This window comes from Emys orbicularis, chromosome 2 (genome assembly GCF_028017835.1).
Source record: "Emys orbicularis isolate rEmyOrb1 chromosome 2, rEmyOrb1.hap1, whole genome shotgun sequence".
Classification (NCBI taxonomy): domain Eukaryota; kingdom Metazoa; phylum Chordata; order Testudines; family Emydidae; genus Emys; species Emys orbicularis.
Window position 1 is genome coordinate 168,995,040 of NC_088684.1, and position 13,453 is coordinate 169,008,492.

Here is a 13,453-nt window from a genome sequence, read left to right on the forward strand (position 1 = left end):
TTAAAAATAAAGAGCCAGACATTTATAAAAAATACAAAGCTGAATCAGTAAAAGTAAAATGATTAGCTTATATTTATATTTTTCTTGAAAAATGAGGTTTTATATTAAAAATAAAAGGAACAGAAACATTTAAAGTTTGATATATTTTAAAGGTCAAGGATAGAATTGAAATGATAGAAAATGTTGAAACAGAAGCAACAGTGAAGTGGAGAAGAGTGGAAGATCCAGCAGAAATTTCACATGCAAAGCCATGTATGGATAGGTTAGTTGACTAAAAAAGCTTGTTAGTATTCCTCAAGTGTTAACATTTACAGTTTTAATATATCATTAGACTTCCCATGATTCCATTGTTGTGCAATATGTTGTTCCAGTTGATTTTTAACCTTCCACCTGCATTTCATTGGATTTGTCTGTATTTAGGGCAAGATTGTTACTTCCTTTATGTTTCCCTGCAGGTGAGTAAGGGGACATAAGGCTCCTCTTTTATTCCTCTGCGCTAGCTATCCATGTTGTAAGTAGCACTTCAGAGGGGAGAAGGAGCCACTACTGCCCTTCTGTGCAGATGGTGCGTAGAGCTAACCAGCCAGCACAGCTGAGTCAGTGCAGAAGGAGAAGCATTCGTCACAATGTAAAGGACTGGTAAAGATTACCCCTCTGCCAGAGCAAGGGAGAAATTAGGGACATGTTGTGGCTCTGAGTTCCAGTCTGCTTCATGGTCTGCTTCTGGGGCAGCACAACTAAACGCTGCCACTTACTGAAGGATTATGGCAAATCTCCAATTTGAATGTATAGTTTTCAAACTACTTTGGGATCTTTCAAGGTGTGTGTGTGTGTGTGTGTGTGTGTGTGTGTGTGAAATATTACCACAGCTCCATATGTCTAAGTCAGGAAGATTCACACTCTATTCAGGATGAAAAAAAATAACCTGTAACCTTTGTTCTTCATCAAGTGATTACACATGTCAATTCCACTTCAGGGGTGTGTACTCCCAGTGCACTGAAGCTGGAGAGATTTTTCCTGTAGCAGTACTTATAGGATGGCATACATGCCCACTGCACTTTCATGCTGCCAGCTCATGGTATAAAGGGGCAGAGCTGCCAGACCCTCTGTCAGTTCTTCAAGTGATTGTGCATGTCCATTCCACTTCAGGCATGTGCATGTCCAGTGCTCCAGAGTCAGAATTTTTTCACTTAGCAGTACCTGTCAGGGTGGAACATTCACTCTCCACTGCCTTGTGCTGCTCCATGATGGTATAAAGGGTGGAGTTACCCCAGATCCTCCTCAGTTCCTTTTTACCAACTATGATTGGTGCTTGGAGCATGGTAGCTTGCTTCTGCAAGTGTTCTCCCTTTCCAGGGAATTTGTTTCTCTCTTGTATATTGTTAGAGGTATTCATTTTCATATTTAGTACTTTGGTGTAAGTTTCATTTGTTATGTTTTCTTAGAGTGTCGGTTCCTGCTTGTTCTGGGTGCTGACACCTGGTACCTGGCGTATGATGTGTAACGGTTGCAAGAAGTCTGTGCCAGTAAGCGACCCTCATTCCATGTGCCTCAAGTATCTTAGTGAGGGTCTTGTCAGATCTGCGGAGACCACAAGCCCCAGAAGAAAAATGATACGGAGGTGAGACTGCAACAACTTCTTATGAAGGCCGCCCTGCATCCACGTTCTGAATTGTCCTGCTCAGGCACCAAGTACTTCTGTCTTGGTTAGAAGTGCATTGCAAAACTTGGCACTAATCCCCTTCTTCAGTGCCAAGGCAGAAGCACAGACAATATTCCTCAAAGGAGCCTCCAAAGATTGAGATCCCAATACCATGCATGAGCAAACAAGCTGGAGGACAGGCAGAGTGTCCTGGGAAGAGACTCTCCTCAGTACTGCCTGCGTTATTGATGCTGGCCCACTGTGGTACTGGACCCTTTGATGCAACAACAATAGCAGCATCAGGGAAAACTCTCAGTACCAATGATACCAGAAGCATATGCTGCAGCACAGGACCTGCTCTGTCTGTTCCAGATTCTTCAGCAGTGCAGGAGACAAACTATCTAGTACTGCTTGATCCTCAGGCTTCATCTTTGGACTTACCTGCAAGATGGGTCCAACCCTCAGTACTGTGGCTGACTTCTTCAGACCATCCAGCACTTCCTCACAGGCTGGTGTCCCTGGAGACATAGTACCAGATCTTGGCACTGCACCTCAATGGTCTGGCAACTCAGGGTCCTCCCTGGAGTTGGAGGTGTAGGCATAAGAGCCGCTCGCTCTTGGGATAGAAGACTACCTTCACCTTCATCACAAAGATTTCACTCCTGGTATCCAGCAGATGTCCCACGGTGGTCCAGGAACCCAGATCCGTGGACTGGTAGAGGGTGGGGTCCAATGGCCGTACTGGAACCCATGGGGTTTCATCACCACCATCAGATCTTCCTGGTTCCTTCTCTGACTAGATCCTCAAGCAGACACCAGGCTAGCTCTCATGAAGAGGTTCAGGTGGCCCTGGGGACTGCCACACCGGCTGCTGCTGGAGCAGTCCTGCAGCCAGCCACAGGGATGGCTGCATGAGCTGCTGCTTAGCGGCCTCCAGCTGCTGGCTCCGGGGCAGCGGCGCCCCAGAAGCCCCCCCCCAGAGCAGCCACAGCCCCGGGCCCCCCAGCTAAGATTTAGTCAGGAGTATTTATAGAAAAGGTCACGGGCTGTGAAATTTTTGTTTATTGCCTGTGACCTGTCCATGACTTTTACTAAAAATGACTAAATTGTAGCCTTAACAATGAGCAGGTGTTGATGACTTCAGTTGTTGGGTCTCCTACATGAAGTCCAGCAGATTATCTTCCCTTTGAGAATCCTACCCTCTTCTCACATCAGGCTGACGAGAAGCTTCACAGTCTCAAAGACTCAAGGGCCATGCTGAAATCACTGGGAATTTACACTCCTTTCCCTAAGAAGAAAGGAAACAATTCTGCCTTCAGTTTTACCAACGTTACCTGCTTTTCCAGCTTAGAAAGCCTGACCATTCCACAAAAAAGGGGGAAAAATAACAGGAGACCTCCACTTCTTCAGTTTTCTTCTGCAACAGGTTCTTCCAGACACCTGGGAAATTCCAAGCAGTCTGTTTTGATTGTGTTGTCGAGGACAGAGTACCAGTTAGTTTTGTGCCAGTTTCTCCTGACCGTTTTTTCCAACAGTTTATCCCAATTCCTATGAGCTCAGGCCCATATTACCATGGATCGACGTGTTCTAAGTATTGTGGAACAGGAAACACCTTACAGTTAATTTCGATCACTCCATCCCACTCCCCTTTGTCAGGGACCACTCTTGCAAGGCTGATCTCTTCCAGGAGGCCAATCTCTCCTCCATTTGAGAGTTATAGAGGAGGTTCCCCCTCTCCAGTGAGGGAAGAAGTTTTATTCACTTTCAGATTCCTTAGGCAAAAGAAGGTCTCAGGCCCATTTTAGACCTGAGATATCTGAACAAATATATAAAGACAATAAGATTTCACATGGTCACCCTGGCCTCGGTTATCTCCATCCTGGAGATTAGTATGCTGCCCTTGACTTGAAGATGCATATTTCCATGTGCCTATGCTTCAAAATCATAGGAGATTCCTAAAATTTCTGGTTAACAATAGTCATTATCAGTTTATAGTCCTGCCCTTTGGCTTCTCTGCAGCCTCAAGAGTATTTACAACATGCATGGCAATGGTGTCTGCTTTCCTAAGAAAAGCAGTTGTGCAAATATTTCCATACCTGGACAATCAGTCTTCTCTCTAGTTCAGAGGATAAAGCTTATAGGGGCAGTCTTGGATTCTACAGTAGCCAGCACGTTCCTACCTTAAGACAGATTTCAATGTTAACCATTTCCACAGATCTAAAAACCCATCTAACCACAACAATAAGAAACTGCCTCAGACTTCTGGGACACATGGCCTCCTGCATGCCAGACTTCATCTTAGAAAGTTATAGAGCTGGTTAAAGTCAGTATACCCCTTAGCTCGTCACCCATTGGATATGCTGATTCGAGTACCTGCAGGAGTATTAGCCTCCTTCGACTGGTGGGTGGATCCAGCTAATGTATTTATGGAAATTTCCTTTGCCCCTTTTTTACCCATATTGACTCTGGTTATGGACACTTCATTTGTAGTTTGAGAAGCTCGCTTAGGGAACCTATGTACTCAAGTTCTGTGGTCATGTCAAATTTTAACTCTCTGCATAAATGTGCGGTAGTTGTGAGTCATTCATCTGGCCTATTGGGCTTTTTTCCCTCACATCAAGGGAGAGGCCCTACATGTCCTCATGGAGAATGCTGCAGCAATGTTGTATGTGAATAGATAGGAAGGGGCCAACTAGGACTCTCTTGGTCAAGAGGCGATACAGCTTTGGGAGTTTTGGATCACCAATGCAATTAATCTCAAAGCATCCAATCTGCCTGGTGTTCAGAACAGCTTGGTGGATCACCTGAGCAGATCATTCAGCAGAGCTCATGAGTGGTCTTTCAGGCAGATATTGTGAGATTTGTTTTTCAAAACTGGGGGCCCTTACATAGACTTATTTGCTACTCACCACAATAGGAAATGCCCACTCTTTTGTTCAAGGGCAAGTCATTCAGGGATCTCTGATGTACACCTTCCTGCTGTCTTGGAAAGACAATCTGCTGTATGCTTACCTTCCATTCCACTCATTCCCTTGGTGTTGCTCAAACTCAAGCAGGATCAGATTCACATTATCCTCATAGTACTGGCGTGGCCTCTCCAGCATTGGTTCTCCAGTCTGCAGAGCCTCTGCACCAGGCTCCTATGACACTACCTCCAGAACCTGACTTGAATTCCCAGGACCATGGTCACCTACTACATTCCAATCTGACTACTCTCCATTTTATGGTCTGGATGCTCCATAATTAATGCCTCAGGAAGGTCCAGTGTTTGGGGAAATGTACAAAACAGACTCCTGAATATCAGAAAGCTTTCTACTAGATGCACATAATTGTTAAAGTAGAAATGATTCTCCTTATGGTCACAGCAAAAGTGTTTAGACAGTCTAAGCATGTTTTGGACTACTTGTTCCACCTGAAACAACAAGGCCTGTCTATTAGTTCCCTCTGAGTTCACCTGTTAGTTATCTCCACTTTCCATCCTACAATTGCTGGCTGCTCAGTATTTTCAATTCTGATATCAATCAGGTTCTTAAAATGTCTGGAGAGTTTTTATCCTCAATTTGTGGATCCCATCCCTGCCTGGGTCTTGAATCTGGTGCTAGCAAGATTGATGAACCCTTTGAACCCGCTCTTCACTATCTATGAAAGCAGCATTTTGGTAGCTATTATCTCTGTGGGAAGGGTGGTGGAGTTACTAGCATTGGTAGCTGACCCTCCTTACAGCCTTTTATAAGGACAAAAGTCTACTTATTTTCACATCTAAAACTTTTGACTAAAGTAGTATCGGAATTCCACCTCAGTCAAGTGATATACTTACCAACTTTCTTTCCTAAGCTCCGTTCTCATAAAGATGAAGAGACTCCATGTCTTGTATGTTAGTGTGGAGATTAATGGAAGGAGGAGGCACACATCAGAGCCCTAGGGGGGCTCATGTCAGCGCCCTAGTGGGGCTCTGGGTGATCGCTACTTCCCACCACCCTACACAGATGTAATGAGGTTGAGTAGTGTCCGCAAAAGAGAAACTAAACAACTAATTATTCCTCAATAAAGGTTTTTAATGACTTACGACTATAAAGGCAACATAGGCAGAATAAGAAAAACAGAATTAAAGACCAGCACTGAGTGAGGATTAATACAAATGGCAAGTTATACTGGAGACAAGAACAAGTACAAGTAATATTATGCATTAACTATCTATTTCTATGAGTACACATATAAAAGGTAAATAATATTGAAAATAGTCACAAGCACATGCGACGCTGCTATTACTGATTGCCTAGCAACTTCACATGTACCGTAACCACCCCCAACAAATACAATTCCATATGCGATATTAATAAATTGATTAACTATATTTTACTAACCTTAACCTTATATAACAACTTACAAACTTTTATTGACTTTTATGATAAATTTGATGGTAACTTATACTGAAGACAGGCACAGCGACTTGCAAAGCTATTATGATTTATAAACTACTAGCTTCACCAGCGCTGCACCTGTTTCCAGCAAGGCACAAAACATATACAGTTACTATATATTGATTAACTATTGACTACTACTATTTTTAAACAACTTAAATATTTACTAATATACTTAAACTATAGTATTAATACGGACTTAAGATTAACTAGCTCAAGCACAACCGGAGCTCTTTAGTCCAAAACCTTACCCTGTGTTTTTCCAAAGATACATTACCTTTCAGTCGACCGTTTCCTGCACTGGCCAGGCACAGATAGTTGGTGAAGCGCAAGTCCCTTTGGTTCAGGGGGTGCATGTGAGCCTGACAAAGAGTGATCTCCTTTAGGTCAACACACACACACACACACACACACACTTGCGTCTTTACACCTCTTTTATACGGTATTTGCTGGCCATGTTTCAAAACAGGGCAACCAATCAAGGTGGCCAAATGTTCTAAGGTGGTATTTGCGGTTGTCTTGATTTTATGAACTGTGCACCTGTGCTCAGCTCATCTCTTCTCTATGCGGCTAATTGTGGTCAATTTGCTAGACTCAAAAAATGCTCGAGTCAGCTTAAAGAGGTATTTGGTTGCAGAGCATAGTAACCACAAGTCTGTATCTATCTTTACAAAGTTTCCTTTTCAGTCTATGAAGCTTCCTAGATAGATTATGCTTATGCTTGCAGGATTCAACTGTACCCGCTTCTTACAACTTCCGGAAGGTTGAGGCCTAACAGTATTTGACAAGACTTATGCACATTAATCACATCCCCCCCGAGGCCTAAACTTCCGGCTTAGCAACAACAATATTTGAATATATCCTGCAATAACAGGGGGCAAATAGTGAATGCAGGCAAACATTAAGGCCCCAGCAATAACTATGAATTAATATATATGCATAGATATTTGTATGGAGTGTTAGTAACCCAAATTATGACTGGTACTAACAGGGAATTTGTTTACCCAATTTGTAGTTGCTGTGTAACTTAATTTTTTTTACTAATTTGTTTTTTTCCTTGCCTTTATGTTGTTTGCTGCCATTCATGTGTTATAAACAGTTTAGCAAGGTTATGCACATGGTAAATGTTGTACAGCAATAATACAGTTGTTTTTACAAAATAACCAAGTTGACATTAAATGACAGTTTATACTGGTTCAGCTAGTAGTTTTTAGCTGATTGTTAACTTAATTGTCCATATATGCTAGATAGGTGTATTTGACCAGTTTCTTATTTATAAAGCACTTCACTTTTCTTTTCTTGATGCTTGGAGGTTTCTTCACTGTATACTGATATCATCTGGTATTTCTGTGGTGTGATATCTTCTGATGAGATGCAACTTAAACATCCAGTTAGTTAACATAATAAAGGTTTTTTGGTTTTTACATTTTTTTTGGTTTTCATATCCCAAATTTAATACATAGAGTAGGGACCAAGGTTTTTATAACCCAAGCTATACTTTTTGCAATTGTTGTATAGACATTCATTTTTATTTGAGGTGCATTACTAATATTTTATATTAAATGTAATGCTTAACAGCTAAAATAAATGCTCACAATTTTTCATAAGAAGGTGTATTGCTTTCCCTTGCTGAACACTTTGTTTCAGCAAAAGAGTCAGTGACATAATTTTAACAAGCCTTTTAGAGTTAATTTTCTTTTTGATACCAACTTTACTCGTGTTAACTGTTTAGAAGCATAAACTTTAACAACCATTGCTTCCCATTAACATAACAATAGAAAAACGTACAAAATTTAACCAATTATAAAATTAAACCAAAATAAATTTTAAATACAGATCCATGCAAATACTTTGAGGGTATTAAACTTTCATGGTGCTTTGTTATGTTTGGGAGCCAAAGGTGGAAACCTGTTGAAAATGTGAAAACCTGTTGAAATTATTTGGTTAGCTCTATGCATAAATTGTTATTTTAAAACATTTTTGCTATTATATTCTTATAACTATATTTAAAAGTGCAAACAAGTTTATAAAAAGCCCACACAAGAAATTGACATTTTGTTAATATTATCTTTACCTTAATGTGGAGGTTTTCCCTTACATTTTTTCTTTGAATAACAAATAAAAAAAAACTTAAAAAACAAAACAAAACTGTGGTTGATAAAAGAGAATTCTTTGCAATTGCATTATTTGTTGAGGCAGAAATATATGTACATATATTTGTAACGGAAACCTTTTTGAACTTTGCACAAAAAAATGGTGCTAATAATGTTATGATTTATACCCCAACCATGATTTTAAAATAGTGTGGTACCACATATACATATATTTTTAAAAGGGTGTAAAATTTATTTTTGTTGCAACAATAATAAAAAATAGTCACATGACACACACAACATACAACACACATGACATACAGGACAAACTTACAATTAAAAACAAATGGCACCAGAATTTTATTTATAACTATACAAAATAAGGCAAACTAAAATATAAAATAAACAAAAGGTTTAAACATCTAAATAAGCAAGTTATTACCTTTGTTATTTAAAACTTTTAATAAAAAATGATAAAATTTATATAATTACTTACAAAATTTGTTGTATTAATTTAGTTACTTAAGGCATTTTTTATTACTTTATATTTAACATTATTTTAAAACTTTGCTATATGGAAAAGAGAAAAGCTCATGCTTCAAATATTAGTTAGTGGTTAGGATTAAAAACAGAGTGTGCCTTTTTGTTGCTTGGCAACCATATCTTCAAGAAAGTTAGGAATAATTCCAGCTGTTGCATCCCTGAAGGGTTAAAATAATTAATTTACTGGATTTATGTAAAGTAACATTTTTACCTTGTTTTCTCTTTGTTTGTTGTTTTGTTCTGTTTTCAATGCTTTATCCTTTGGAGGTTTCTGTAAAAACTATAACTTTTAAAACAAGGTGAGAGAGCTAAAGTGAAGAAAGGCAGGGGAAATGGGGGGTGAAGCAGCATTACAGACACCTGAAGGACACCACTGTTTACCTCTCTCCATTCTGAAAACTGACCATTTATTCCTACCCTTTGTTTCCCATCTTTTAACCAGTTACTGATCCATGAGAGGACCTTCTCTGTTATCCCATGACAGCTTACTTCGCTTAAGAGCCTTTAGTGAAGGATCTTGTCAAAGGCTTTCTGAAAATCTAAGTACACTATATCCACTGGATCACCCTTTCCACATGCGTGTTGACCCCCTCAAAGAATTCTAGTAGATTGGCGAGGCATGATTTCCCTTTACAGAAACCATGTTGACTCTTCCCCAAGAAATTATGTTCATCTATGTGTCTGACAATTTTCTTCTTTACTATAGTTTCAGCCAATTTGCCTGGTACTGGCTTACTGGCCTGCAATTGCCGGGATCATCGCTGGAGCCTTTTAAAAAAATTGGCATCACATTAGTTATCCTCCAGTCATCTGGTACAGAAGCTGATTGAAATGTTAGGTTGCATACTAGGTTAGTAGTTCTGCAATTTAACATTTGAGTTCCTTCAGAACTCTTGGGTGAATATCATCTGGTCCTGGTGACTCATTACTATTTAATTTATCAATTTGTTCCAAAACCACCTCCTTTGACATCTGAATCTGGGACAGTTCCTCAGATTTGTCACCTAAAAAGAATGGCTCAGGTTTGGGAATCTCCCTCACCTCCTCAGCCATGAAGCCTGATGCAAAGAATTCATTTAGTTTATCCGCAATGGCCTTATCTTCCTTGAGTGCATCTTTAGCATCTCAGTTGTCCAGTGGCCCACTGGTTGTTAAGCAGGCTTCCTGCTTCTGATGTACTTAAAAATTTTTTTGCTGTTACTTTTTGTGTCTTTGGCTAGCTGTTCTCCACATTCTTTTTTGGCTTTCATAATTATATTTCTTCTTCGAGTGCTTGCTCATATCAATTCCAATTAGGTGTACGCGCGCCGCGTGCACAATCGTCGGAAGATTTTTACCCTAGCAACACTCGGTGGGTCGGCTGAGGCGCCCCCTGGAGTGGCGCCCTTATGGCGCCGGATATATGCCCCTGCCGACCCAGCGCCCCCTCAGTTCCTTCTTACCGCCCGTGACGGTCGTTGGAACTGTGGAGAGCGGCATAGCTGACCTCCACATCCCTAGCTTTCTCGTTCATAGTTAGTTTGTTAGTATAGTTTGTTCGTTGTTAGTACTTTAGAGTAGTTTAGTAAGTTTATAGGATAGTTTATATTTGCTGTATCTAGTTGTAGATAAGTTGAGGATTCGGGGTTATCCCCGTTCCTCTGCCCGGTACCGGGGCTCATGCCCAAGTCTCCGGGTTTCAAACCTTGCTCGGCCTGCCTCAAGCCAATGCCCATTGGAGATCCCCACGACTCCTGTTTGAAGTGCCTGGGGGAATCTCATCAGCCTGACTAGTGCCGTATTTGCAAGGCTTTTAAGCCTAGGACAAAAAAGGAGCGGGACTTTTGTCTAAAATAGCTCCTCATGGAAGCGGCACTTAGCCCAGTGCCCCCGACACCGCGCGTAGACCAGGCACCGTCGGTCCGCAGCGCACCTCCGGCACCGGAGCGACCCGGTACTAGCAAGGTACCTCGGCACCGGACGTCTCTTGCACCGACACAGACGCGGCACCGCTTGCTCTCTCCCCGGCCTAAGAAGCAGCATAAGCCACCTGCTGCTCCTTCGCAAGCTCAAGCTCCGCCTGCAGTTTCAGCGGAGCAGCACACCGTGCCAGACCTCACCACGAAGGCCCCGACTCCGGCACCATCGATTCTGGCGCCCCAAGCGCTGTTGAGTCCGGTGCACATAAGCTCCTTGGTGCACACCGTGGTTGAGCTAGGCTTGCCTTCGACTCCGGAGACCTTCTCTACTGCCCACGACCAGATCGCGCTCACTGACCCCAGACCGCCACCCCCTGCGGCACCACCGGTACGGACTGTCCCATCTATAGGGAAGCCCGCCTTCATGCGGCCCCCTTTGCAGAGTGAAACTGCTTGACACCGCTCACGATCCCGGTCCCGGTCGAGGTCCCGGTCCCGCAGATGGTCCCGGTCTTGGCGCCGCTCGCGGTCCCGGCACCGATCTCCATCTCGGCACCGGTCGTACTCGCGGCACTGCTCCATCTCGCGTAGGTCTCCCTCCCGGTATGATCGGTACCGGTCCACCTCCCGATACCGGTCCCGGCACCGTTCATCGCGCAGCCGGTCGTGGCACCGCCTCCACCGTCGGTTGTCGTCCAGATCCAGATCGACTTCCCGGCACCGCTATGACCGTTGGTCCCACTCCCGATCACGGTACCGCTCGGGACACCGGCACCGGTCTCCGACCCTCAGGCGCGGACCGGTAGAGGGTGACGAGATGACTCAACAAATGCGTTCGGCACCGCCTTGGCCTTCTCATCCCAACTGGGTGTCTCATCTTGGCCTTCTCATCCAGGGCCATGACGCTGACGGTGCTAGCCAGGGACCGGACGTGGGTCAGGAACCCGACCAAGGTCCTCCGCAGTGGTCCTTCTGGACCCCCTGGGCATACCACCAAGTCCAAGGTGGTCCCTCAGGCGCTTCCCGCTCGGCTCATTCGGAGCCTAGGGTACCTGAGGCAACTATTAGCCGCCCTCCTCCGGTGCCGTCAGAGACGACTGCCCTACCGCCTGAGCAGGAGGTTGCCCCTCCGGTTGAGGACCTACCACAACCGGACCCGCCTCAGCCTGACCTCCCCAGGACCCGCTGGTCCAGGGATTGTCCTCTTCATCCTCGCCCGATGAAGCTGTGGCAGGCACATCCGCCTCTGGCCCCCCACCTATAGATCTTCGTGCTCACCTGGACCTGCTTCTTAGGGTGGCACGGAACATGAATACGCAGGTGGAGGAGGTGGCGGAAGTTGAAGACCCAGTGGCAGACATTTTGTCAGCCGATGCCCCCACCCGGGTAGCTTTGCCCTTCATTAGGACCATTCAGGCCAATGCCAATACTGTCTGGCAGTCCCCGGCGTCCATCCCTCCCACAGCGAGAGGGGTTGAAAGAAAGTACATGGTACCATCTAAAGATTACGAATACCTGTATGTGCACCCCCAACCTTGCTCCCTCATGGTACAATCCGTAAACGAGAGGGAGAGACATGGCCAGCAAGCGCCCGCCCCTAAATCCAAGGACGCTAGGCGCCTGGATTTATTCGGGCGTAAGATCTATTCAACCGGTGGCCTACAGCTCAGGGTAGCTAACCAGCAGGCCCTCCTGAGCTGATATAATTATAACACCTGGAACTCTATGGGGAAATTTAAAGAGCTAGTTCCCCAAGAGTCCAGGGAAGAGTTTGGGGCCTTGCTCGAAGAGGGCAAGAAGGTGGCAAGGACATCTTTGCAGGCGTCTCTAGATGCAGCAGACTCGGCAGCTAGAACTCTAGCCTCAGGAGTGGCCATGCGCCGTATTTCATGGCTGCAAGTGTCCAGCCTCCCGCTGGAACTGCAGCAGCCCATACAGGACCTGCCCTTTGAAGGCCAAGGCCTCTTCTCGGAAAAGACTGATCCCAGTCTGCAAAGTCTGAAGGATAACCGGTCCACTATGCGCTCACTGGGCATGCATACCCCGGTGACACAATGCAGACCCTTCCGGCCCCAGCCGCAGCGCCCTTACCCCAACCCCCGACCGCGGCAAGACTTTGCTAGAAGGAATGGTCGTGGCACTAGGAGGCGCCAACCTGGTCCACAAACAGGCCAAAATCAAGGCCCCCGAGACCATCATCAGGGCCCAGACAAAACTTTTGAAGCTGCGCTCGAGGACGGAGCACCAGTCTCCTCCCAGGATCCTTCCCTGCCTTTCTCCAACCGCCTCTCTTGTTTCCTCCCTGCGTGGTCCCACATAACGTCAGCTCGCTGGGTCCTACGCACGGTGGAAATGGGATACCATCTTCAGTTTATTTTGCCCCCCCCCTTCCCACCCTCCCTCCCCGTCCCTCTTCAGGGACCCTTCTCACAAGCAACTCCTCTTACAGGAGGTGCAAACGCTTCTGTCTATCAGAGCGGTGGAAGAGGTACCAAGGGACTTGAGGGGCAGGGGTTTTTACTCCCGCTACTTCCTAATCCCCAAGGCAAAGGGGGGGGCTTCGGCCCATCCTAGACCTACGCGGACTCAACAAATTCATGGTAAAGTTGAAGTTCCGCACGGTTACCCTAGGAACCATTATCCTGGAGTCTGGTACGCTGCCCTCGACATGAAGGACGCGTACTTCCACATAGCGATCTACCCACCGCACAGGCGATTCCTTCGCTTTGTGGTCAGACACCAACATTTCCAATTTGCTGTCCTCCCCTTTGGCCTGTCCAGAGCACCAAGGGTTTTCACAAAATGTATGGCTGTCGTAGCGGCCTGGCTCCACAGACATCAGGTCCAAGTCTTTCC

The 13,453-nt window shown here is 44.8% G+C and overlaps 1 protein-coding gene across 1 annotated transcript in view; it reads left to right on the forward strand.

The window, feature by feature from the left end:
- The window catches only part of MAJIN (membrane anchored junction protein), a 96,726-nt gene that overhangs the window by 20,755 nt on the left and 62,518 nt on the right, over window positions 1-13,453 (forward strand). The window contains exon 7 of the mRNA XM_065400048.1: window positions 153-262. Within this exon, the coding sequence (XP_065256120.1) occupies window positions 153-262 (110 nt within the window). The remainder of the gene's footprint in view (window positions 1-152; window positions 263-13,453) is intronic.